Source organism: Sphaerodactylus townsendi, linkage group LG11 (genome assembly GCF_021028975.2).
Source record: "Sphaerodactylus townsendi isolate TG3544 linkage group LG11, MPM_Stown_v2.3, whole genome shotgun sequence".
Classification (NCBI taxonomy): Eukaryota; Metazoa; Chordata; class Lepidosauria; order Squamata; family Sphaerodactylidae; genus Sphaerodactylus; species Sphaerodactylus townsendi.
Window position 1 is genome coordinate 68,587,422 of NC_059435.1, and position 27,134 is coordinate 68,614,555.

The following is a 27,134-nucleotide window of genomic DNA, read 5'->3' on the forward strand; positions in this document are numbered from 1 at the left end:
GGGGGGGGGGGAAGTGTTGAGAAGAGCTGTTCATACCAGCTCCTCTGATGGCACACTGGCAACATACACCCTTGGGAACGCAATGCCATATCCCTATTAGGAGGAGGCAGCATATCCCATGTAAAAATGGTCCAGATGAACAGGGGTGAGAAGGATATGTGGAGACTGTAGGCTTCAAAAGGTCATTTTTCCAGATAACTCTTAAATTAGGAAATTGAGGCCTCCTGTTCCCCCACCACTGGAAGGCTGACTAAAACGCAACACTAAAGTCACAAATGCAATGACCCAACTGGTTCTTCATTCTTGTCTACCTGCCCAATTCCTCCTTGCCTTCATTCAAGATCACCATGTCAGATAAGTACCACAAGAGACAAAAAGTGTCGATTTAAACCTTTAATAATTACAAAAAAAAATACACACACATACACCACTGTTGAAAGCCTACCCAGTTTGAGAACCTAAGGATGCCAATCAAGAATAGTGCAAGTTTTTCCTGTCATACTTTTCTTTGTAACACAAATTCTGATCACTTTGGTTCAAATACATACAAATATTGGCAAGAGTGAACTTCTGACATGTATTTTGGCCACCTTGTCGAAACACAGATTTCCTTTCAAACCTTCACAAATAAAACACTGTTTTCCATGATTACATATTTACACTTATAATTGTCTTTTTTAGTCATATCTGGTACTGGGGTGGTGGACGTCTCAAAGCATCTCTTTGCCTTCTGAGTGAATTTACAGAACACAGCAGCTGAAATCTGCTTTCAGTGAACAGAAACAGGTTTGCATAGGCATAGCGATCAAACAATGCCATTCAACTGGGACTTTTGACTTGGGCAGAGAAAGCATCATGTTGAATATGCATTCAGCTTGCTTCAGTGAAATTGCTAACCTGTAAAAGCCGACGGAAGGCAAAAAATGAGTCAAGACTGCAATCTACAAACAAGGTATAATGGAGTAACACCACATACTCCAGTGAACCTCCTTCAGTGACAGTGCTTCCCACATGACTGCCTGAAGTCTTCCCTATCACCTCTTTTGAACAAATGAACAGAAAACCCAAAACACTTATTCAAATATGCTCCAAATGTTGGTGTTTGTTTTTAAAGATGGTGGTTTACAAATTGTAACTAGGAAAGCACCACACACTGAGGAGGACGTGTCCTTTCAGGAAGGACAACAATTCAGCAGCTGGTACTCCAGAGACATGGAAGTTTGAGCAGCACAGCCAGAATTGGTTTACAGGAAGCTTAATTTCCTCTCTTCCATGCTGGATTAGTCCCCTGCTCTCCACAACAGCTGCAGCCCTGTGGCCAGGCACAAAGGCTCTGCTCACGCACACCACCCAGTAGGCTGGCTCAGAAGGCAAAGTAAGTTTAGAAGAGGCCTGGGTTTAAAGAGCGAGAGAAACACGGCTTTGGAGCCTTCTCTGAAATAAAGAAACGAAGAGGGAACAACACAGCTTCAGCTTGTGGCCCAAAAGAGATTGCAATTACGAGACTGGAAGCCAACATGGTGCTGGAAATGGAGGAAGAGCCCCCCCCGCCCCGCCCAAGGCAACGCAGCAAGAGCACTTTGTATCCACAAGCACAGAAGTAGAGCATTTCTTAAGATGTATGAAGTAGAGGCATAAACTAGCATTACCAATTTGATTATTGCTGATTTTTGTCTCTGTGCAGCATTGAAATGAGGTTAATAGCCCCTCATTGTTTAAGGAGATGTTAAAGAGGAGACAAGGCTCAGGTTTTCAACTGTACATTGCACTTTAAATTCTGAGACCCAATACTTGTTAATTAGTTCACCTATGGCCTGTGTAATTAAAGCTGCCATTGTGCTGCCTATGAAACTACTCAGACACCTGGCATGTCTGGTGCAGGTGTTCTCTGCAAGGCAATCACAGATTGCAAGTCGTACAGGGCTGAGAAATAATTGTATAAAAACAGAGTAACGATCTCTTCAGAAACACAGTGTGAAACCAAAGTGCACGGGTAAGAAGCACGAAATAACACTTTTGGCCTACACGGCTTCTTTCATGGCAGCTATAGTTTGAGCCCCCAAACTAGAAAGAGTCCCAGAAAACTCCACCAGAATCAGTGTCCTGCACACATAACACTCGGAGGACTGGTTTATCGGTGAGGGGCTTCAGGGCTTCCCCTTTGGAGATGCAGCAAAGGAAATTGCTGACCAAGAATTGATTTTGGCTGTGTGTATTTGACAGCAGGACAGGGATAAGGGGCCAGCCGGTTCCACGAGAAGCTGACAGATTTATTGCTTCTTTATTAACAAGAAAGTTTGCTTCGCTTTCTCAAGAGATCTGGTACTCCAAAAAGTAAAAACCCCACACAAGTCAAAGTAGAACTCCAAGCCAGTTCTGTAGAAGCCCCACTGAAAGAGTAGGGCCCTTCTCTCTTGTTTCAGTGAGGCCTGCAAAGCAGAATTTCCCACTGGATTGTGTCCGTGGCTACTATTCTGTCACCCAGCATCTGAATGATTGTATTCGGATTCTCTGACAACCCTATTTTAAGGGAAGGTTGGATAAATACTATTTCCTATGAAACCCACGTACTTCACCTTCCAGCACCACCAATCAACCTTCTTTGGGCACTTGCACAAAGCTTACAATTAAGTTTTGTTTCAAGGCTTCGAAATATGGCAGCTGTTTCAATGACTTCAACTGGAACCTAGTGCCTGGGATCATGACCACCAAGCATGACTCGCTACACATTAAGTCTCTATAGAATTCTTCCACAGGAGAACCAAGTACAGATGCATCTCTGAAAAACCAAGGGAAGCCCTTGGCCACTCAAAGGTGAATTGACGTTCCTTCACCAGCCATTCGTGCACGGAGCCCACACAGGTTATTCAAGAAAAATAATCCAGTTCAGACTCAGGAAGCCATCTTGGTTTTGCCTTCGCACAGGCACTGCAGAGCCAAACACTTAGTCACTGTGAGGCTTCTCAGGGACATCCTGGGGTCAAAACAAGAAGTTATTATTATTATTATTATATGAAAAAAACAAAATACTTAAGCAACATTTGCTCGCTTATATATGGTCTGCCTTTCTAACGGGGACTCAAGGTGAATTACATATTTGGCTGGTACTGAACTTAAATCCCCAACGTGTTTCCTGAAATGGCCGGAAATATGAAGAGAGCAAGGTTCGAGGTTGAGAGTTGATTTAGCTGTTCAAGATCCCTAAGTGTCCTGCAATTTGCTTCATCAGGGGAATCTTCTATGGGAATCTCTCAGTTCCCACCTAGGACAATTATTGAGAAATTTCTATATAAGATCCTCTGATGGAGCAAATTGCAAATTGTGTAGAGATCTAGAAGAGCTAAATAAACTCTTAACCTTGCATCTTGATCTCCTTTGTCTTTTCCTACCCTCTGGTGTGGCCACATTTTCTCCTGGAGATACTTCAGCCTTGACACCTGAGGCAATATGCAGAAAGGGCTCAAGAAAAGTTGAGTTACAGGCACCCCAACACATTTACCAGAAATTTATCTTTGCTCCTAACGCCCACTGAAATACGAAGTAACAGGGATGGAAGAGGCTACAGACATTGGTAAAACCATTCCATGATGGTTGTGCCACTCCAAAGAGATCTGACAGAACTCTACTCCCAAACCCCAACTTAAAATGCCTTGTTTACAAAAACAAGTGCTCTCCCATTAAAAGCATAGAAGAAAACTTTGCATTTAACCTCTATTAAGCAAGTTCATTCCAACACATGCAATATAAAGACTAAATTATGTAATCGGGCCTGGTGTTGGAAGGGTTTTAAGCTGCCGGTGGAACTTGAATGTTTCTAACACCAAAGAAATACAGGAACATGTCATGAATAGAAGACTGAACTCATCAGACTTTTAAATGGGAAAAGTTTATATCAAGAGTATTTTCTATTCTCTTTCCTTCACTGAAAGGTTCCCAGAAAGGCAACAGCTTAGCAATTAGAAGGAAGGCTGTGCTTGCATGCAAAATGCTTATGGTTCACTGGTTGGCCAAAGTTCTTAAGACTATGAACCTCAGGACATGCACTTAAAAAGAACTTGTTGTTCTCAGCAGTCACCAAATAAAATGACCTCAGATAACCATTAGAGACTAATACCCATAAATTACATGGCCCTGTCAAAAGAGCTAAAACCAGATTGATTTATTTAATTTACAAAAAGCCACAAGATTGGAAAATAATTACCATAGCCAGCTGGCGTCCTATGTTTCCTACAGTCACACCTCCTGAGAAAAATATACATGGCAGCCAAGATCGGATGTAAAGGAAATCTGGGGAGGTATACCTAAAGAAAAAGGAAAATGTTTTAGATGTGGATGCAGGCTTAGCATCTGGGCATGATCTCTCTTTTCTATCAGGATGTGAAGAAACTATTATGAATGGTATCAGATATCTAACTGCAAGTACATGATATTTAGATGGGTGGAACTTTTAAAAACTACTATCATTATAGCTTTTATTTAATAATGCTTAAGCATGAAAAACCTTTAAGGGTAACTTTTTGGGTACACGGGAGTAAGCGAGACTTCCTGTTTTCTGTGCCATAAACCTGAAGAGTACTCCCTTTTACCAGACACTCCCTGTGATCCACTTGAAAACGAAACAAAAGAAACCTTACAGAACTGTTTTCTTAAAGAAATCCTGATTTTCTACATGGCTAAACAATGCAGTGCCATTAAAACGGGTCTTCTTCCGAACAGGGGAACGGGCACAGGCATGCGCAGATTACAAGCTTAATCAAGCATATCTTAACACAGTCTGACAATCTGAAGCAGCAAGACAAGGAGAGATACTTACTGATAAACACCATTATAGACAAGAAACTGTGTAATCAGTGTAGCTAGAAAAGCTATGGTAATTCCAAGACCCAGACCGCTTCGAGAACGATCAAATGTCCACCAGAGGCCCAGTGACAGAGCTGCCAGTGTCAAGGAGAGCTGGATATTGTTTGCAAAATCCAGTTTCTAAGTAGGAAGTTAAGGAAAGTCTGAAGAAGGCAGAGAAATTACTTCATCATGAAGAATTCAAGCCTAGCCACTGTCTACGGCACATCTCCTCAGTGTCTGTCACATTTCATTTGTCCTTCAGTCTTTCACATACTTCACTTTTGTAACTGTACTGCTCTTCGCAACACCGAAATGCAAAAACTAGCACATGTAGGACCCAGGGGTATTCTCCCTGCAAAGAGGCCTCCTTCCTTGACTCATGAGAGCAGCCCCACCTGCAGAACTATAGTGCTCGTCCCAACATAGTGAGAAACATTGTGGGTCAGGGATCACCTCTTGTGAAACACTGATTTTCCTGAAATGTGCAGTGAAAAACTATGGGAATACCCAGAAAGCTACCGCAAAAACTCCACATAACAAAAGGGTAAGTGCTGCAGGTTTACAATGCACTGGGCCAGTTCAAACCTGACATTTGAACTGTGGGGATTTTATACCCCACTTTTCTCTCCTGAAGGAGTTTCAAAGTGGCTTACAATCACCTTCTCTTCCCCCCTTCCACAACAGACACCTTGTGAGACAGATGGGGCTAAGAGAGTTCTGAGAGAACTGTGACTGGTCCAGGGTCACCCAGCAGGCTTCATGCAGAGGAGCAGGGAAAAGAGTCCACTGCTTATGTGGAGGAGTGGGGAATCAAACACAGTTCTCCAGATTAGAATCCACCGCTCTTAGCCACCATACCACGCTGGCTCTCTTTAGTATGAAGAGATCACCAACATGTGTGAAATCAGGCCACACATGACTTAGGTAGCAGCTAGCCAAGGTTCCATGTCAATTCAGACATCCCAGTCCATGTATTTTATTCAAAATACTTAAAAGCATTCTTTGCTTTTACAAAATGTAAGCTATCACGATCACTATATTTTGGATGAAAAAACAGCAACAGCAGCACAAACCTTCAAAACTGCTGGGCTCCCTTCCCACTCCTACTTGCTAGAGATGCCACATCACTGAAGGAGCCTCTTAGTCTCCCTACTGCAAGGTACTGGAACTCTTAGACAGAACCTCATTAGTACATAAAAAGGATCAGAGATCCTTGGGATACTATAGCACGAAGGCAGGAGAAGCTCACACCCTGATGCAAGGATCAAGTGCAGCAGCTCAGGTAGCTTTGCCCCAGGTCTTACAAGCTACCACACTAAAGCAGCATCTCACAGCCCCAAGCTGCTAGAGACCCAACCCATTCTGAAGGCAACATTTTAGAGGGGGGGAGAGATTCCACATTCAATCCCATTTCATCATGATGACTCCAGACCAGGGGTAGGGAGCCTGCGGCTCTCCAGATGTTCAGGAACTACAATTCCCAATTGGCCATGCTGGTAGGGGCTGATGGGAATTGTAGTTCCTGAACATCTGGAGAGCCGCAGGTTCCCTACCCTTGCTCCAGACAGACACACTAAGCCAACTGCTTCAAGGATACAGCACTTGCGTGGTTAATGCCCACAAAAACGGCTATACATCGCATTACACTGGCCCATTCTCTCTTGAATTTGTGAGGCTCGCCCAGATGACTGTCAATGCAGGGATACAGCAAGCCAACCACAGCTGTAAGAAAAAGAAGACAAAACGGTTATTTCCATAAACTGGCTCATGTGAACACAGAACAAAGCCCTAAGAACAGGAAAAAAAATTTTCTTCATTATAACAGAGCAAAAAAACCGTACACGATAATTCCAGTGTCTCTTGTGATGTAAGTTACTGCAGGTTTTAAAAACCAGACACCACAGTTACGCTTCCCTTAACAAATGGACTGTGTTCTTTAATGCATTTCTTCGCTCAGAAGTCCAAAATGATAAGTGCTCCCCTTCGGATAAGATGGCCCGAACCTCATGGTGCTCTCTGATGTCATGCAAAGCCAAGACTTCAGCTGCCTGCGATTTCTGCAATCATCCAAATGTGGGGGCATTTCACCCACTATGATTCGACAGGGGATAATAAACCAGTTGCTGATTCACTTCCAGTTCATCTTAACTATGGCTTTGTGTGATATAGGAACAGGGATGTCTTGGTTTGTTCCTAGCCAGGGGGCTAGCCAAATGTCTGCAGGAAGGATGGTAGAAAGAATGACGTGATAAATTTAGCATTTGCCAGTGCAAACCAGAATTTGAATGATTAGTGAAAGCAGAGCAATTAACCATGGTTAAAAGAAATCATGGCAAGAAAATAAGAATGTGGAGGTTATTCTCAACACTTCCTTCTTGCTGTCATAAGCAGTTACCATTTGCAGACCTCCGTCTGCAATTTTAACTTGACCCCACCAACCCTGCTCTCTTGGGGGCGAGAAAGAATTGCCCCTCGTAACCAGCTGGCAAAATGTAGACTCAGCTCACATTAAGGGGTGCTGCAGAGATCCATTTCCAAGAATTCAAGATAAGTGAAATGCCACCATTTGCAGTAACCCTCATTCTGCATTCAACTGAGCTACTGCTACTGACACACACAGCCCACCAAACACCATGGAGCTCTTGAATTAAATGTCTTGTGACAGTGACGAGTGGCATTACGCTTTTGTTCCCCATAAACAAAATACTTCAGTGGCTAAACTGAGGAGATTAATTATTGCCTACCTCGGGGCCTCACTACAAATATTGGTGAGCTCCCAAGTTCACACACCTCTGAACAACGAAGGCACATTCCTTGATGCCATCAAAGAACACCCCCACCCCTCCTTTTTAGACTATGCTAGAAATGAACTTTCACCTTTATAAAGCAATCAGAAGTTCTGTAACCAGCAACACCAGCTGCCTGTGACACAGGTCCTAGCAGTTCTTCTGATGTCAGTGGTATTATTTCACATGTTCTATACATGCAAGAATTAAAAGCTTCCGCTGTTTTTAATGCTGACGTTCATTTGTACACTACCAAACTGTTATTAGAGTATCAGACACTCAGGTTTCCAATGGGGTAATTAATGTATAATTGTGTTCTTTCACTGTCTGTTACTAGTACCTAACACATTTGAGAGCACCTTGCATGACTTCAAAATCACTTGCATTTGGTCATTTAGTTACTGTATTTAGGTCACCTCTAAGACTCCAGCGCATGTGACATGCAGAGGTTTGCAAAGAGCTGCCACATGATAACCAGCACAGTGTGTAGAACAGACCCTGTTCTGCCTACTCTCTCTTAGGTCCTAGGTTAGTCACCAGGTGGTGAATAAGAGGACTGGAGTGCCAGGGGATACTGTTTTGTTTTTAATGTATATTGATTCTTTATTGTTTTAAGAAACTGAGTATGAGCTGCCCTGAGCCAACCCATCAGGAAGCAGCAGATAAAAGTCTAATAATAATAAAAAAGAAACAAATAACCTGCCTAAACAAACATACAAACCAGCACTGTGGTTCTGAGAAGGTACTTTCCCTTGGATTAAGACTATTGCCCACATATGAAAAGCTTTGGGAAATGCCTCCTTTTAAGCTTCATGCTCCCCATCTGCCAATAGGATAACAGTGATGTGCTTCTCACAATTGTTAGTGACAAGGAAGGTCTGGGCATCTGGCACAGCAGAAGTATTACACTGCACCGATTCCCCAGTTCATTCTAAACTTGGCAGTTTGAACTCATCATTCTGTAGTCTCTCCAAACCTGCTGCTTTTATTTATGAAGGCAGTTCTGGGCTTGGAAAGAGCCGCAGGAGATTGAATATCCAACAGAAACTGACGTCCACACCAGCAATGCATCCCAAACTACTCATTTGGTTTTGGAAATTATAGCATACCAGCTGCACGCACACACAAAAAAGCCAAGCTTGAAATCAAAATTCCTTGTATGGTTTTATTTAGATATTTTACAAGCTTGAATTCCAAAAACGGCACCCAGACGTTCAGCGCTTTATAGCATAAAGCAGACCTGCATGCCATATTCTATTCTAAAGCCATTTGGATCTACTGAGTAGCCAGCAGCAGTAAGATTCAGTTGGTTAGCTCCAACATTCTACATACCTGTTTGTTCTGTTTCCACTGTTAACGAGAGGGCTTTCTGTTTTAAATGAAGGGTTTGTCCCATGCTATGTACAGCTTTGCAACTCCCCCGCCCCCGCCCCCTATAATGTTTCTGCTGGGAATTGAAACTGCTGCAGCTGCTCTCAAAACAGGCATCTGGCCAAGATTCACTTCCCCTCCTCTCTCATCACAACGCATGACTTCCTTGTTTTTGATTCCAAATGTATGGCATGTTCATACCAGCAGCCAATAGAAACAGGAGCATGAGACTCACCAGTTGAAAAAGGGAGCCAATCAGAAGGCAGAGTGTGCTGATGAGTCATTCTAGCTACTGTGTTAAAACTTGGCTGATAATAGCAGAAAGAAACTGTTCCCCCTCCCCCAGCCTTTCTGTCATACCTTTCCAAGAACAATCTCAGTTTAGGACGGACAAACAGCGCACAGGTAAACTGCATTGTTTCCTAGGCAGCTATATGCTTGAGCGGCCTGGTTGTTCCCGATCACAAGATGCTAACAGCAGTGTGTTTACATTCTTAGTGACATAATGATTATTGGGAAGAGCTCAGGTGAGAGGGGAGAATAGGACCAGCTGCCTGCCAGCAAGATACCACCCCAGTCAAGTACAAAGCAGAGACTAAACTGCTCTGATACCCTTTTCTCTAAAGAATGGGGCCCAAACAACTTACCTGCTGCAGTCCCACAGCACGGGGGCACCCACCAGGCGGAGGAGAAGATGGTAGACATGACTTCCTCTGGGAACAGAGTCACATTCCGCTGGATTTGCAGCAAGTTCAGCACCAGTGCCAGAAAAGTGCCCACAGAGAACAGCACCAGGCTCCGCTGCAATACATCCCGGCTCAAGTTCAGGCTGCTGGAGCTACTGGGCTTCTGGGCCATTAGCGTGAGAGGAGAGTTTGAGACGGAGGAGCTCAGCATTTCGCCCACCTTGGCTGCAAGCCCCGAAGCCGTTCCTCCTGAGAGAGCTTTATTCCTTCTCCCAGCAGCACAGGAACAACCCCAGGTATGATCCTCCAGTCTGGGAACCAGCTTCTCCATTCGCTCTCTGAAATATGCACCAAAAAATCATTAGTGCCAACCTCAGCCAAAAACAAGCTCTGTGGGATAAAGATCCTGCCTGCCTCAACGCTTTGCTTCTTCATGAAGGATAAGCAGAAACTTAAGGCAGGGCAAACCACAGGAATCCTATGCCTACTTTCAACTGCACTCTAGAAATCCAGGATATGCCGCAGCCTCCCCAACTGGCCCGTCAGGACTCAGAAGAGATCTGCAGCAGCACCCAAAGCTGGGATCAGTGGACTGTACAGCACCAGACTGAAAGCAAGTTCCACTTCCAAGGCAGGTGCAGCAGCCACTTTCAACCAAGGCAAGCATCCACTTGCGGAAGCCTCCTGGGACGGGCCCAGCTCAGGGAGCAAGAGAACCACTGGTTGCTTCAGCAGGCCAGTCACCTATCCAGATGTCCTCTCGGTCATGACTCACTTGGGGGTCTTCAGCAAGCCCTTCCCCTGCCCAACCCCCTCCATGTACAATACAGGAGGAGATCCAGACTTTGATATTAGATGCCCACCTCCTTCCACCACCACACAACTAAAAGGTGAGAGGGACATACGAGCTGCAAGCTTTCAAATAGACAAGTACACTGCCTGTCTATTGGTGCCATCTTATATAGACCCTTTCTCTGGAGCAAAAGTCAAGGAAGAGTCCCTGGAAGGATACTGTGTAGATCTAATTAGGATGGCTCTCGGAGCCTCCTAGACAGGCTCACACAGGCACACACACACACACCCGCTCTTCCTAGCAGGCTGCCCTAAGAGCAGGGATCCTACAACAGGTCACCAACCCTTCACAGTACATATTTGCAAAGCCTTGTATTGTTGAAGGCTTTCAGGGCCGGATTCAACAGCCCGGAAAACCCACCACAACTTTAATCCCTGATCTAAAATACAAGATCACCAATAAAGGAGCCTCAAGAGTCACTTTCCCATTTTGCTTCAGGTATCTGGTCTACATTCCCCATTCCCTCAAACCCAGAACTTCTATGAACTAGAAACAAGAGTCACAAAACATTTTTCAGGTATCCTACACCTTACTTTCTACACCAAATCAACCCATGTGTTTGGACTGACAGATAACACAACTGAGAAAACAGGCCCAGAAATCATTTTTTATCATCTGGAGAAGGAAAAGACCCCAACTGGACCTGAGAGTCACTTGGAGGAGTAGCCTAAGTTGATGCTGCCTCTAGTAACCAGTGCAACTGGCCAGGACCCCTGTTCCTAATGCTGGACAGCAGCCACTGAAATCAGAAAGTTGTCCTTTCCCTCTGGGAATCGCTGCTGGCACTAAATCAACCTCACAGACAAGCAAGGCCCCTGCTTATGCTCCATGTTTCCTTGCCTCAAGGAATATCTTATTGCTGAGGGAACTGCCCACAGGCCCCACTATTCTTTCCAGAGACATCAGCCTGACAACTCTCTCTTCTCACTCTCTTTGCAGAACTATCTCGCCACAGCTAAGTAATTTATTTGTTTATTCAATTTATAAGCCGCCTCATCCCAGAAGGGCTCGAGGCGGCTCACAACACGGCTGTTATTCAAACAGCAGTCACACGATATAAAACTTAACCTATTAACCAATTAAAATTTAAGCAGCAAATATAAATTAAATTATATAATAAATTATATAAGTTAAATAAATAAATAAGTAAAGACCAAATTAGGCTCCCTCTCCACCAACCCGGTTTGCAAAGCTGCCTTCCCCCAAGGTAAAATCTGCAGGGAGGGCAACTGGAGACAGAGGCATCTTTTGCGCCTAGCTAGGCAGACAACTGTGTTCATGCTCCCCTCGCCTCTTTTTTTGCTAAATTCCCCACCACCCCGAATAGCTTAAAAACAGGGAGGTAAAGAGTTCCTATTCAATAGCCTTCATTTTTACAACAAGCATTAGTTTAGCTTTCTTAATTCCTGGCACTCTCCTTTTAGACTACAGACACCACACTGAACTGCACATAAGTTCCTTCTGAGTAGACATGCAGAAGGCCAACCTGCCAGGTAGCACAGCAGCCGGGGCCTCGGATCTCCATCCCACTGAGCCTCCCCCCCCCCTTCCTATAAATCAGTTCTTACATTAATTCTTTTGACGGGCACGGGGAAGGGGGCAGAGCAAGAGGCTGCAGGGGAGCCCCTCAAGTGCCAAGGCCCCTTCCTTCCTACCTAAGGATAGGACTGTCTTCACTGGATCCTAAACCCACCCACGACGCGCTTCAGAGCCACCCAGGAGGTCGCTGCCCCCCGCCACCCCTTTCGCCACCGCCCGGCTTTACGCAAGGTAGACTGTAGCCATACAAGAAGGCTCCATCGCTAACAGTCCCCATCCTTCGAGATGCCCGGCAGCCCCGCCGGTTCGTACCACTCGAACTCCCGGACAGGGGTGGGGGAATCTCATCCACCTAATCCGCTGCCCCCGCGATGCCCCTCAGATCCGTCCTCCCGCGCGCCGCGGCCTCTAATTGAAAGGCTTATAAAGCCGCGAGCCCCGGAGCCACGTGACTGGCCGTGGGACTACCCGATTGGCGCGCGACCCCTCCTCCGCTCCCCGCCCCTCGAGCTGCGAGGCGACGACGGGCGAAAGAGCGGTCTCGGGTAGCCCCAGGAACAACATTTCAGTCTGGTGAGGCCGCTCCAGCCAATGAGAGGCGGGCGGCCCATATGACGTCGGGGACACACCACCCGCCCTCCCTCGACTGACAGCTCGGCGAGCTGACAGGGCGGGAGCGAGGGGGAAGGCAGAGGAGGGAGGAGGGGGGAAGGGGAGGGCCGCGGGGGTTGGCGCGTGGTCTGGCGCTCGCGTCGAACGGAACGTTCCGTTTCCAACCGTCGCGCTCCCTGCGTGGGGGAGGGGTGGAGCCGTGTGGGGAGCGACCCCGCCGCGAAGGGCTCTTTGTTTCCCCGTGGCGCTGCGGCAGCGGTCCGTCCTCCTGCGATTCTTCCCTCTCCCCTCACACACGTTTCAGAAAAAGGAAAGCAGCCGCCCCCCGAGGCTCTCTGGGCGGGCGAGAGGGGGCTGCCGAGCGCCCTGCCCCACCTCACGCCCGCCTTGTTTAACAACCTCCCTCGCGCCGGGCGGGGAAGAAAGGGGCGAGTTCATACCCTCGAGGTTAAACCGGCAGAGGCGAAAAGTTAACACTCTTCATCTCCATAAAGTCAGAAAAGTGGCCCCAGGGCGAACTCGTGACTCAGTGCCACAGGACGTGACACGATGGCGCCACTCTCGCCCCATTCTTGCTATTTCTTCCTCCCAGAAAATGTTCTTTGTGTGGGGGCAAGTAAGTACAGTGAGGGTCAGACCGGCATTATTTATTTTCTTTATTATTTATTTGTTATTTTATTATTTACTAATTTTGTACTTTGAGACTCAAGGTGTCGACAAAGCAACATAATCGAATACAACGATGAATCTCATAAGCAATGCAATAGAGCTACAATTGTAAAAATTAGAACAGTGCAAACAAGTTTCAGACATCCTAGGCCTAGGTCAATCCCCCCCCCCCCAATGTTCTAGCCAATGTTCTAACCAATCCCCCCCCCAATGTTCTAGCCATCCTAGGCCTAGGTCAGTCCCCCCCTCTGTTCTAGCCAATTGCACAGAGAATTCATATTTGGATTTATGAGAGAAGTCACACCTTTTTACTCAGCTCCTTTGGTTTATTACATAGAGGATTTACACTTGAAAGATGGTTTTCACACCATCTTGTGCTGATTGGAGAAGCATGACAAAAGATCGATGCGGCCCAGCCCCTTTTTTGCACTATTGGGGCTATGGACCTCTCCCGATTTGTTGTGGGACCAGCCTATTCCAAGTTGACGGCCAACGGGGATTGCCAGCTGATATTTACAAGCCGTACTAGATTCATCCTGTCTTGGCTGGTTTGCAGGATTATGGGACACAAAGCCAGAAAGAGGTGGAGCAGAGGGAAATGTAGGCATCTGTTCCTTTTTGGCAAGTGGTGTTTGAAGCACCTCTTTAAAGGGTGCATTTGGCAGGACAGCACCTGTACATGTTAGCTTCCCAGCAACCTCTCTTCAGACATACTAAACAATACAGAGCAGATCTTCTTAAACAGATTAGCAGCATTTGTTTTAGTAGCATATCAACCTTTCAGCTAAACCAGCAATAGTTCCCTGGACTGCAATTCCCTGGTCTGGAGATATTTACCCTTTCCCCACTTACCTTAAGCCCCGCGCTACTCGTGGAGAGTAGCGCGGGGTCCCTCGGCACTCCCCACTGAGAGGGGCGGTGACAGCGCAGCCGCCCCGACGCTGCTGCTGTTGCGCCCCTCAGCGCGAAGCATTCCTGGCGCTCTTTCAAAGGGCGCCTTTTGATGACCCCGCGCAGAGCGCGGGGTCGTGGGGATGCCCAGGCGCGCGCCAGGGATGCTGCGCACTGGGAATTGCGCGCAGCAACCCTCGGAAAAGGGTAAGTGGGGAAAGGGCCGCTGTTTAGGCACAGCCAATGCTAGCACGAGTCATATCTGGAAATGCCCTAAATCAGGAATGTTCACTCATCTTTTACTAGAAACTAGTCAGCCTGTGCATGGTTTCTTGTAAATGGCCCTACTTTTTGCCAGGTTAGTTTCTGATTTCGCTCTGAATTAATTCTGATCTTTATTCGTGTCAGCTGTTATTTTACATGTTGATCTTGGAGTAAGTCCAGAATACTGGAAACTTTCATGGTTGCTTCCATGTTGAGGTTTTCCTCCATTTTGCTTCCAAAGCATCCACACAATATCTTCTAATTTCCTCTTTCCAGGTTCTCTCTATCCTTAGGATGTTGTTTGGAAGGGAAGGCATCAGATCTTGGAAGATTAGTAGGGTTGGTACTTGGAGGGGAGACCACCAAGGAAAACTATGCAGAGGAAGGCAATGGCAAACTATCTCTATTTCTCACTTGCTTTGAAAGCCCATTGCTGAGGTTGCCATAAGTTGGCTGTGACTTGATGGCATTTTACACACACACAGTATGCTTTTTCCCAAACCTGCTTTTCTCCAATCTTGTTTTGGGAAAGTACACTGTTCCAACACATCATTGTGCTGTCTGGATGGGAAGGTGCACATTTTCAAAAGTCTCCGCTGCAATTCACAATATTGGGTATAAATGACGAGTAAAAAGTTACCAACTGGACATCAGAAATAAATTTCTTAGAATAAGAGTAGTTCAGCAATAGAATCAGATGCCCAGGGAGATGGTGAGCTTTTCCTCTCTGGCAGTCTACAAGCAGTGACTGGACTAATGCTTATCAGAGATGTTCTAGGCTGATCCTGCATTGGCCAGAGAATTGGACTAGAGGACCTGTATAGCCCCTTCAAACTCTATGATTCTGTGAGCACCATTTTCTTGCCATTAATTCCTCATGATCTCAGTTTCCCCCACTGGGGGTCTTTTTGAGGTATTTTAAAATCAATAATTGCTGTAACACTATATATAGAAAATATTTCAAAACTCTCTTGTAAAAGCTCTATTGCTAAGGTGCATGAGCTATATTCATATCAACAACAAAAGCAATCCTGAGAATCCCTGACATATAAAAACAGACCATGATGCGGGATCATCAGTTACCTTTTTCACCAAAATGCATTTGCTACATTACTACCTTCTGGAACTATCTTCCTGGGAGAAAAGATTTTCATATAGTAAGAGGCAGGGAAAGTATGTGCTAGTATAGGCTTACAAACTCCTTCCCTTCCCCTCCCCTCAACAGACCCCTTATGAGGTAGATGGGGCTGAGAGAGTTCTGAGAGAACCATGACTAGCCCAAGGTCACCCAACAGGCTTCATGTGGAGGAGTGTGAAAACAAATCCAGTTAACCAGGTGAGAGACCACCACTCTTGTGTAGGAGTCAAACCCAGTTTTCCAGATTAGAGTTCACTGGGAGACCACCAAGGAAGTCCAGGGTGCTATGCAGAGGCACGCAATGGCAAGCCATCACTCAATGTCTCTTGCTTTGAAAACCCTAATGGGTCTCCATAAGTTAGCTGCGACTTGATGGTAAAAAAAAATAGACCACAACCATTGCTGTTTCTATCACCTGGATATCTTTTTTTTTGTTCTTCAGTGGTGCAATGCTGGATGAGGGCTCCTTAGAAGTTTCTGGACAACTTGTCTATTGCTGTTCAGTAATGTGACGATCCCCCAGGTAGTGTTTGCAAGTTCCAAGACTGACAACCTCAAGTCACTAGCTCAGGGGTGTCCAACTCTGGCCCTCTTGATATTCTTGGATTGCAATTCCCATCAGCCTCCTTTCAGGAGAGAAAAGCATTATGCTGGCAGGGGCTGATGGAAGGCCAGAGTTAGACACCCCTGCACTAGCTAGTCAATACAAAGCAACTGAACCAGCACACCTCCTATCAAAGGCATAAATAATTCTAGGAGAAGCAGCCTCTCAGAGGGAGCTCTAAGGGAGCTATGGCAGCTTTAAGAATGCCATTATCCCTCAGGTCTTTTTTGGAAATGTGTCTCAAATTCTCCTGTCCTCTGTTGGATGAGGAACTTGTTCTAGAGTCCAGCCATGGAAGTGTCCAGAGTTTGTGTTCAGTTTTTTATTGAAAGCAAAGCAGGAAACATGCATCCCTCTATTGATCGAACTCCAGCTGACAAGCTCCTCCCTGAAGAAGCAGTAAATCCATAATAGCTGTCCTCCTTGAGCTGTCATTCTGAAAACCCATTGCCCATATGGTCTGACCATGGAAAGAATGACAGTTCAGCACAGTTCTAAATATGTGAAAATATGTGATTTAAAGTAGGTTGTAATACACAAACAAGCATGGTGGCACTCGTTTAAAGAATGAAGATCCCAACCTAGAGTGGGCTGTGGGGAGGAGAGTAAGGGACCGGCTAATCTATGGATTGCTAGGAACAATTACATAAGTCCACAAAGTTCCATTTCAAATCAAAGACTCCTTGAATGGCCTCTCCTATCTGAAAACAGCACGAGAGCCAGCATGATGTAGTGGTTAAGAAGGGGTGGACTCTAATCTACGGAACAGGTTTGATTTCCCCACTCCTCCATATGAATGGTGGACTCTTATCTGGATTTGGTTTCCCACTGGTACACATGAAGCTTGCAGGGGGACCTTGGCCTAGTCACAGTTCTGTCAAAACTCTCTCAGGCCCATCAACCTCACAAGGTGTCTGTTGTAGGGAGAGGAAGGGACAGAGTTTGTGAGCTGCTTTGAGACGCCTTTCAGGAGAAAAAAGCAGGGTACAAATCCAAAATCATCTTCATTTATGATTATCTTCTCCACTTACTCTTAATTACTACAAATAATGCTTCCCTTCCCAGTCTAAACCCACCGAATCCCACAGTTTGTGCTTACCTAAGGAAGGTTAAATGCCCTTTGAAATCCAAAGCTTTGTCAGTCTTCTAAAGCATTCTTCCCTACCTGAATCAGCACACAGTAATTAGATCAAGCTGTCAATGTAAACATGGCTTTATAATTGGAGACCTGCCATAATAAGCAATAAAGTCACAGCTCCATTGTGCAAAACTACATTGAAGTTGTTTCGTAGCTCCAAATGACTCATGATGCTGAGTTCAGTATCTTGTTTTTGCAAAATACAGCACAGGGGCTGCAATCAGAAGCAAAACACCTGCCTGGGGGAAGAGGTGATGGAGAGGAAGAAAGAGGAGTTTCTTCTTAACCTTTCCTCTCTGGCATTTTTCTGTTGAAAATCATCCCCTCCATCTCTTCCCTCCCACACACAGCAATACACACTGGAACTTCAGGAAAGAAAGAAAGACCTTGGAAGGACTGTGTGTGTGGTGTTGGGGGGGGGGGTGCCCTACAAGCACCGCAGCAGCATGCATAGTTTGGTCCTTAGCGCTGCAAAATTGAAGCTTTTCTGGGACCACAGGAGCTATACTTTCCTTGACAGCACCAGTCTGGCCTTAGCTGGAAAAAAATGTGACTTTTTTTACTGGGATGTTGTTCCCCAGTAATCCCTTCTCAGTTCCTGTTCAGTGTAGTTTAAAACTGGTGGTTGAATCTGTGCACTATACTACACCATGAACACATAGGCATGTTATGTTCCCCTCTCTGTTCTCCTTCGTAAAAGCAGCATTTTCCTACACAAGCCAGAAATGAACTGAATCCATACAGCTTATGTCACACCTGCCAACAATTTCCAGAAATACACACTTGTTTTATGTTACACGAAAAAGCAGCTCCATACATTGGAGCAAAATACCAATGAGTCACTAGGGTAGGACTTGGTAGCTGACATCTCCCATTTGCAGCAGACTGTGGTGAAAAAGCACAGTTGAACTACTACATTTTCCTGAAGAGCTTATTTGACTGGGAAGTAGGAGCTGCTATGTTCACAAAGTTCCTGCCTGAAGTGGTCTAGCACCAAGCCTTTGTATTCCTCCATATACCTCTTTCATGCTTCAATTTTTGGTGCCATTCTCAGGTGGCTGGTTTGCAGTTGCTCTTTGCCCCAGACTTTATCCCTCCAGAGGTTCAGATCTGGCCAAAGTATTTCCAGATTACAAGTTAAGGAAGGTTTAGTTCTAAATGCTTTTAGAAAATGAAAGCAAACCGTGATTTGGGGGAAGGACCTTGTCTCAGAGGTAGCTCATGTGTTTTCAGGGCAGAAGGTTCCAGGTTAAATCCCCAGCAACTCTGATCAGAAGAATCAGGTAGTAGGCAATGTCAAAGACCTCTGCTTGAGACTCTGGGGAGCTGCTGCCATGTGAAATAGACTCATGGTCTGAGTCAGTCTAAGGAATCCCTGTGTATTCAATGTCATCCCATTCATCTTCCAAGAATTCAAGGTCCTGCCATCCTCATTTTACCCTCCCATGATTTTGGGAAGTAAATTAGACTGAGACCCCAGTGTCATCTCATGAAGCTTCGTGGCTGAGTAGGAATTTGAGCCGAGCTATCTTCAAGTTTAATTTCAGCTTGCTACCCACTTCATCACACTGGTAGAAGGACTGCAACTCTGTAGTTGAGCACACTTTGCACACAGAAAATCAGTTCCTGGTATCTCCAAATAATTGACTCCAATAATTGATGGTGTGAAAGACCTCTGCCTGAGACTCTAAAGACAGGGGTGTATCCAGAAAATACTACCTATGGCAAGCAACCCTGAACATGGCACTGGTGTGCCCCTCTTCCCTGGTGTGCTCTTGCGTCTCTCTGGGCTGACCAGAGATAACCCTTGCCTCTTCCCCTTTCCCTGCTCCCTCCCTCCAACCTCCAGGGACCAACAAGACTACCCCAACCTCCCAAGGGCTGGTAAAGGGAGCCTCCCTTTCAACTCCTGGCATGTAGGAGAGCTGTGAAATCATCCCGGTTACAAATATCTCTGTGCCAGCAGGGCACTCTCAGATTGTGCCCTCCCTCCAGTAGGTCAATGATGCCTTCAAAAGCCTGGCTGCCTGGCACCCAGAGATGCAGCCACCACTGACACATGGGAGCAGCAGCCTCAGCAAAATGTCCCATGCTTCCCTCCAGTTGGAAGCATGAGCTTGTCCTTTGCGTGGCTGCAGCAGGCAGGCAGTCAGGCGGGGATGGTGCCCATCTTCAAGGGCACGTGCCATACCTGCCATACCTGCCATACCTTAGATGAGCCGCTGCCAGTCAGTCAACAGTGATGACCTTGATATACCAGTGATGTGACTCACTATAAAGCACCTTCACATTTTCACAATGCAAATGGCTTCATTAGGCTTTGCAATAAATCTTGACTTATTAGTTGTCAAGTGTCTTCTGTAAACCATTGCTTCCCACAATGTCTGGAAGCAACAATTGCATTTAATAACATCCTGGCATTTAATAATTAACTGTTTCAATGTCTCTTGCTTTCTTTTGCAGCTTTATGTTTCTTAAACATTTGACTTTATGAAGCTCATCTATAGTCATCTTTTTTTGTGCAAAGAACAAAGCAAAAAAAGGACAATTAAAACGATGGTTCTGTCTCTACAAGTGCGCAAACATCTTGAGGAGCTGGGGTATAATTAGGTGTTCATCATCATCCCACACACAGCTGCGAGCATCACAGCCTGACAGTCATAGAGTTAATATCGCACAACAAGAAAAGCTGCTGCAGCTACTTTACTTATCAACATCCTCCACATTCAAATAGTAACAGAATTGTCGAAGGCTTTCACGGCCGGAATCACTTGGGTGCTGTGTGGTTTCCGGGCTGTATGGCCGTGTTCTAGCAACATTCTCTCCTGACGTTTCGCCTGCATCTGTGGCTGGCATCTTCAGAGGATCTGATGTTGGGAAAGCGAGTGGAGTATATATCTGTTGGAGTGTCCAGGGTGGGTGGGGAAACCTTGTCTGTGAGTAACAAAGGCGGCAACCAGGTCAATAGTTGAGGGCATCTGAATAGAAGTATGAGTAACAATGAAGACTATAGCCTGGGAGTAACCCTGTAGATAGCAAGGTCGCTGGTGGGAGCATCTGAATAGAAGTATCCTGGCCTTTGTTTCTTTTGTCTATGGTCATCCTGTGTGTGTGGAGCTGGTTTGACACAGTCTTGACCCTAGTATTTTTCAACACTGGCAGCCAAGTTCTGTTCATTTTCATAGTTTCTTCCTTCCTGTTAAAATTGTCCATGTGCTTATGGATTTCAATTGCTTCTCTGTGTAGTCTGACGTAGTGGCTTTCAGAGTGGTCCAGAATTTCTGTTTTTTCAAATAATATTCTATGTCCAGGTTGGTTTATCATGTGTTCTGCTATTGCTGATTTTTCTGGCTGAAATAGTCTGCAGTGCCTTTCGTGTTCTTTGATACGTGTCTGTGCGCTGCGTTTGGTGGTTCCTATGTAGACGTGTCCACAGCTGCATGGTATGCGATAGACTCCTGCAGTGGCTAAAGGATCCCTCTTATCCTTTGCTGAACGTAGCACCTGTTGAATTTTCTTAGTGGGTCTGTAGATTGTTTGTAGGTTGTGCTTCTTCATCAGTTTTCCTATGCGATCAGTGGTTCCCTTGATGTATGGTAAGAACACCTTCCCTCTAGATGGCTCTTTATCTTTGTTCATGTGGCTTGTTCTTGGTCTTGCAGCCCTTCTGATTTCTGTATTAGAGTAACCATTAGCCTGTAGAGCCCTGTTTAGGTGATTCAGTTCATCTTGTAGGAAGTGAGGTTCACAGATTCTGTTTGCGCGATGTACCAAAGTTTTTATGGTGCTCCTTTTTTGCCCTGGATGGTGATTGGAGTTTTTGTGTAGATATCTGTCTGTGTGAGTAGGTTTTCTGTATACTGTGTGTCCCAATTGCTGGTTTGGTTTGCGGATGACTAAAACATCTAAAAATGGCAGTTTTCCTTCATTTTCTTTCTCTATAGTAAATTGGATGTTTGGGTGGATCTTGTTGATATGGTCCAGGAACTTGTTTAGTTCTTCTTCTCCGTGGCTCCAAATGGTGAATGTGTGAACCACATAACGGAACCATATGGTGGGCTTTTTTGGTGCTGTTTTCAGGGCTTGTTTCTCAAAATGTTCCATATAAAAATTAGCTATTACAGGGCTAAGAGGGCTACCCATGGCTACCCCATCTTTCTGTTCATAGTATTCATTGTCCCACTGGAAGTAGCTGGTAGTGAGACAATGTTGAAACAGGGCTGTGATGTCTTTTGGGAATTTCTGGTTAATGAGTGTCATGGTGTCTGCTATGGGGACCTTGGTGAATAGGGACACCACATCAAAACTGATCAGTTTGTCATTGGGGTTGAGTTTGAGTTTGCGGATTTTTTCAATGAAGTGAGTTGAGTCCTTAATGTAATGTGTAGTAAGTCCAATATGGATTTGCAGTTGTGTGGCCAGAAACTTTGCCAAATCATATGTAGGAGATCCAACTGCACTCACAATAGGTCTGAGTGGAGTGGAGTCCTTGTGGATTTTTGGGAGTCCATAGAGTCTAGGAGGGTGAGCTTCAGATTTGCAGAGACGTTTGCGAATGATTGGATCAATTGGGGAGTTTTTGATCAAGGTGTTGGTTTTCCTGGTGATTTTGTTGGTTGGGTATGTGGGATCGTCAGAGGCGTAGCAAGGGGGGAAAGTGCCTGGTGCACTGGTACATCCTCCGCCCCCGTCCAGCTCCGGAACGCCCCCGCCCTGACCCAGAACGCCCCTGGAACGCCCTTGCCCCCAGAACGCCCCCGGAACGTCACACGCACCCCTGGCCCCTTGGAGCAACACCTCTGTGTGGGGTATAAGCTTTTCAGAGTCAAATCTTTGTCAGATATCTCAAAATCTGTTTGGACTTTAAGGTGCAATTGGACTCAAAGCTACTCTGCTTATACATCCCCTTATGGGTCTCAACCGCAGCAGCAGATAAAACGAAATGTTCTGAATCAAACAGATTTCATAGTTTCTCAAGGATACTTAGTCTAGGCCTAAATTGACTTTTTGACCAGGCCCTCATGCTTCTAGCCAGTGTGGTGTGGTGGTTAAGAGCAGGTAGACTCTAATCTGGAGAACAGGGTTTGATTCTCCACTGTTCATAAAGTCTGGCTGGTGAACTTGGGACAGTCACAGTTCTCTCAGAACTCTCTCAGCCCTATTTTGGTATAAATCCAAACACTTCTTCTTGTTCTAATTTGTTTCTTTGAAGCATTTCTATCCTGCCTTATCCTCAGACTCAAGGCAGTGCACAGTGTAGCGACCAAGGACGTAGGTAAGGGGGGGGTTCTCGGGTTCAGACCCCCACATTGCATGTCTGAAGCCCCCCCCCCCCCCCCGTTTGTGGGTTTTTGTATTTTTAAAGTGTTTTTTCGGTTTTTGGCCTGCAGGGGATGCAGTTTTTAGGCTAGCGGCACCAAAATTTCAGGCTATTGTAAGGTGACACTCCTGATAATATGAGCCAAGTTTGGCGAAGTTTGGTTCAGGGGGTACAAAGTTATGGACCCCCAAAAGGGGTGCCCCATCCCCCATTGTTTCCAATGGGAGCTAATAGTAGATGGATCTACCCATTTGAGGGTCCATATCTTTGGACCCCCTGAATCAAACTTCACTAAACCTAGGTGGTATCATCAGGATAGTCTGCTGCTGATACCACCTCGGTTTGACGAAGGTTGGTCCAGGGGGTACAAAGTTATGGACTCCCAAAGCGGGTGCCTCCATCCCCCATTGTTTCCAATGGAAGCTAATAGGAGATGGGGGCTACACCTTTGAGAGTCCATAATTTTGGATCCCCTGAACCAAACTTCACCAAACCTGAGTGGTATCATCAGGAGAGTCTCCCAAAGATACCCTGAAAGTTTGCTGCTTCTAGCTTAACAATTGTACCCCTGACGGCAGGCACCCCCCAAATTTTCCCAGATTCTCTTTTTAAATCCACCCCCTTCAGCATGGATTTAAAGAGAGAATCTGAGGTCCCCAGTTTAAACATTGAAAGTGATGTTGTTTCAGGGTGGGGGATAATCCACCCCGAAACAGCATCACTTTCAATATTGTTTTATCTGGGGACCTCAGATTCTCCCTTTAAGGTGGATTTAAAAGGAGAATCTGGGCTCCCTAACTTAAACACTATTGAAAGTGATGCTGTTTGGCGGTGGATTCCAGCATCACAGCAGTCACCCATGGGGGGGCGGGTGCGCAAACCTCACATTTTGCACTGAGCTCAATTTTCCCTAGCTACCCCTCTGCCTGGAGGGGAGAGAGAAGGGACTGCTGGTTGCCAGCTGGGAGCCCCACTGGTGGGGGAGGCGGGGCAGGCGGGTCATGGGAATCTGCCATCCCTTGCCTCGGAGAGCTGCTTTTACAAGCACTTAGGCTGGGGGTTGGGCTTGGGGAGGTGTGGCCACACACCCAGAGGCAGTTGGGGGCATGGCCTCGCCCCCGAACCCCCCCCCCATAAAAAATCTATACCTATGTCACTGGTAGCGACCAAGTTGCAAAGGCATACATTAACAAAATTAAATCAAACTAAAATACACCATTCACTAATTTGAAAGCATTCAGACTTAACTCATCCCAGAACTGAAACACAGGGGATCAGCAAACTCACAGCCAGTTTGGCTGGGAAAATTCACCCTTCCCCAAATGATCTCTGGAAAAGGCTTGTCTTACTTGCCATCCTAAATGTGGCAAGGGAAGAATCAGTGGTGTTCTCCCCCAGGCTCAGCTGCTGCTGTGAATTTTCAATAGAGAGTTTATATAGACCAGTGATTCTCAACCTTCCTAATGCCATGACCCTTTAATACAGTTCCTCATGTTGTGGTGACCCCCAACCCTAATATTTCTCCATTTTACAGATGGAGAACACTGATGCAGAGAGTCTAAGGCGACCCCTCTGAAAGGGTCGTTTGACACCCAAAGGGGTCCTGACCCCCAGGTTGAGAATCGCTGATATAGACCAAAGCCTTGAAACTCCAGCTCTTGGTCTGATACAAGCCCCTTGGCGACTCGTGAGATTCCCTTTTGATTGTTGGCAAATGATTGTGAATGGATTTCACATTAAATCTATCACAGGGTTGGGAGGATTCCCATTCATCGGAATTCATCAGTGAGTCATACCCCAGTTTACTACCAATTTTTTTGTTCCCTGGCAGGGCCACTTTAACACCCGGCCATGCTGGCAGTTGCCCAGGAACTCCATGAGCACAGGAGCCCCATGCTAATCTATGTACATTGGGACTTGCTGCCAATAAATAAATAAATAAATAGGTAGGTAGGTAGGTAGGTAGGTAGGTAGGTAGGTAGGTAGGTAGGTAGGTAGGTAGGTAGGTAGGTAGGTAGGTAGGTAGGTAGGTAGGTAGGTAGGTAGGTAGGTAGGTAGGTAGGTAGGTAGGTAGGTAGGTAGGTAGGTAGGTAGGTAGGTAGGTAGGTAGGTAGATAGATAGATAGATAGATAGATAGATAGATAGATAGATAGATAGATAGATAGATAGATAGATAGATAGATAGATAGATAGATACTGTACTATACTGAACTGTAAATATTTGTTAGTGGAAAATGCACAGTAATTTCATGCTGTGTTATCTCTGTATGGTTTACCAGTTGAGTATCATTTATATATTGAAATTTTGGTGTTTTTCAAGGTGCATGGTGTATTGTTCAAATGTTTGTGTTGATTAATCATTGCTGTACAGCATGTTTTTTAAAATGTTTAAACGCTGACTTTGTTGGACATAGCTATAAAGATATGTTTAAATTGTATTGACTGTTTACATTTTTCTTACTGTAAATGGCTGTGTAGGTAGGGGCCCCTGTGCACTACTTTGCCCGGGGCCTCTAATGCTGTTAAGACGGCCCTGTCTGCTGGTTCAGGTTTCTTTTTGTTAAGATAAAGAAACCAAGAAAGAGAGAAGTAAAACAGAGAAGTAAAACAGAGAAATAGAAAGAGGAGGGGAAGAGTTATGGGACTGCAGACGGAGACAGAAGGGGGAAAAAACACATAATGTATAGTGAAAAACACCAGATGGGTAGCTGTGCTAGTCTATAGTAAGAGAATCCAACAGAACTTCAATTGCACCTTGAAGTGTGACACAATTTATTTCAGCATAAGCTTTTGTCAATAAGAGCTCATTTCACCAGATGCATTGGGAGTATTAATCCACAAAGATCCAATCCAAAAAGCAATCAGTACACTGATCATGGGTGTGGGACATTCCCAGCTGTTATTAGAGGTGCAAAATATAAAGTCGAGTACAGGATGAAATGAGGAACGCAAATAGATAGCTGACATAATTGAGATGTGAAAGGGACGAGATAACATATCTGCTTATCTCATTTCATCCTGTACTTGGTATCACCTTTTGCCTATGTTAACAGCTGGGAGGTCTCACATCCATTCTGAACAAACCAAGTATTCATTGGACTGGATCTTGTTAGAACTGGTCCACTCTTTGTAATACCACCCCACCCCCATCCCAGATTTCTGTTATTTATAAATCAGCTTAATGTATGTATACTCCAGTGCATCTGATGAAGTGAACTCTCTCATAAAAGTATCTGCTGGAGATTTTTTTAGACCTTAGATTGCCACTGGACTCCTGTTTTAATATACTGAGGGGTAATTAGAATGATACCCATGATCAAGACTTAATTTATTTTAAAACATTTTTGCTTACAAAAAATGCCCAAATCATTGTGCAAATGGGGCTAGAAGAAGTAGAGTTTGGATTTATACCTGGCCTACAAACTACTTTTGCTTCCTCTTCCCACAACAGGCACCTTGTGAGGTAGGTGGAGCTGAGAGAGTTCAGTAGAACTGTGACAAGCTCAAGGTCACCTGGCAGATGTGGGTTCATTTCTTTTCTGGAGAACATCAAAGGAAGACAGTTTTGCCACTTGCCTGGACACCTCATTCTTCTGATTAATTTTTTTACAGTCAAACTGCAAGTTGTGCTGAAACACATGTAGCCATAACCCAATGCTCTTTACATATGGCTTTTCTTTTGATGATATTCCAAGTACACATTTGCCAAAGACTCCCCTGTTTGGAACCTTGCAAGAAAAGACAGTACCAGAGCTTTTTGGTGTTTGTCCAGAGTTTAACACACTATCAGCTTTTGCTCACACATGCTTAATGTTGGGGAGGAGCAGTCTATTTCATCCTGGCTATTTTGTTCACATGTAGTACAGTATTTGTTCATTAGCCATGAACATAACAGGTTGCTTGCACACATCTGTGATTTATTTCCTTGGGCTCTGTCAGTCCCTTGAGCCCCAAATCACAAACTATCTGTGAAAATTCCTCTGAGTTTCAGAAGTGTTTTTGTGTTTCAGCAGGGGAAATACCAGCTGCCAAAGCAAAAATGAACAAACAAAATACCTTCCCTGGAGTGCATCTGACTAAAGTAAGTGAGCTCTGGGGGCATATTGATTTTTGTTAGAAGGTGTGGATTTTAACAACCATCCATATTCTACACAACCACACACACCCCAAATTCTGTGCAGAAAAGATTCAAATGCTCTACCGTGGTCAAATTAAATTTATAAACATATTTCTTTTGCAGAAAGATTGCTCAGTTTTTTCATGCTGGCAGTCAGGGTCTGCTGTGCAAGGAAGGCATATGAGCTGCTAAGGAAGTATAAATGAAAAACAACAGAAACAGAGGGAGGCCAGGAAGAAGGAAACTGAGTCATTCAGGGCACAGACACTTCCTTTTTGAATGCTAGAGCCTTCTTTGTCAGTG

General features: G+C 45.2%; 1 protein-coding gene across 4 annotated transcripts; it reads right to left on the minus strand.

Moving 5' to 3' along the window:
* Positions 1-378: 378 nt before the first annotated feature.
* On the minus strand, positions 379-12,650 carry INSIG1 (insulin induced gene 1). 4 transcript variants are annotated; one of them, XM_048511200.1, is made up of 6 exons: positions 12,326-12,650; positions 9,647-10,023; positions 6,440-6,564; positions 4,814-4,980; positions 4,202-4,301; positions 379-2,974 (listed from the first exon to the last, which is right to left on the minus strand). In XM_048511200.1, exons 1-6 carry the CDS (start codon positions 12,352-12,354, stop codon positions 2,945-2,947), a joined length of 828 nt encoding a protein of 275 aa, XP_048367157.1. In that variant the 5' UTR covers positions 12,355-12,650; the 3' UTR covers positions 379-2,944. The 4 variants fall into 4 exon arrangements, with proteins under 4 accessions (XP_048367157.1, XP_048367158.1, XP_048367159.1 ...); XM_048511201.1 differs by having other exon boundaries at positions 12,430-12,646; XM_048511202.1 differs by having other exon boundaries at positions 12,390-12,409.
* Positions 12,651-27,134: the final 14,484 nt, after the last annotated feature.

Bases quoted from the DNA above. Each gene is read 5' to 3' on its own strand.
- INSIG1 (XM_048511200.1), bottom strand. From the start codon at position 12,354: ATGGGGACTGTTAGCGATGGAGCCTTCTT. The intron at 10,024-12,325 runs GTATGGCTACAG...TGCATATTTCAG, and splicing joins GTTAGCGATGGAGCCTTCTT to AGAGCGAATGGAGAAGCTGG. The intron at 6,565-9,646 runs GTAAGTTGTTTG...TTTTTCTTACAG, and splicing joins GTGCTGTGGGACTGCAGCAG to CTGTGGTTGGCTTGCTGTAT.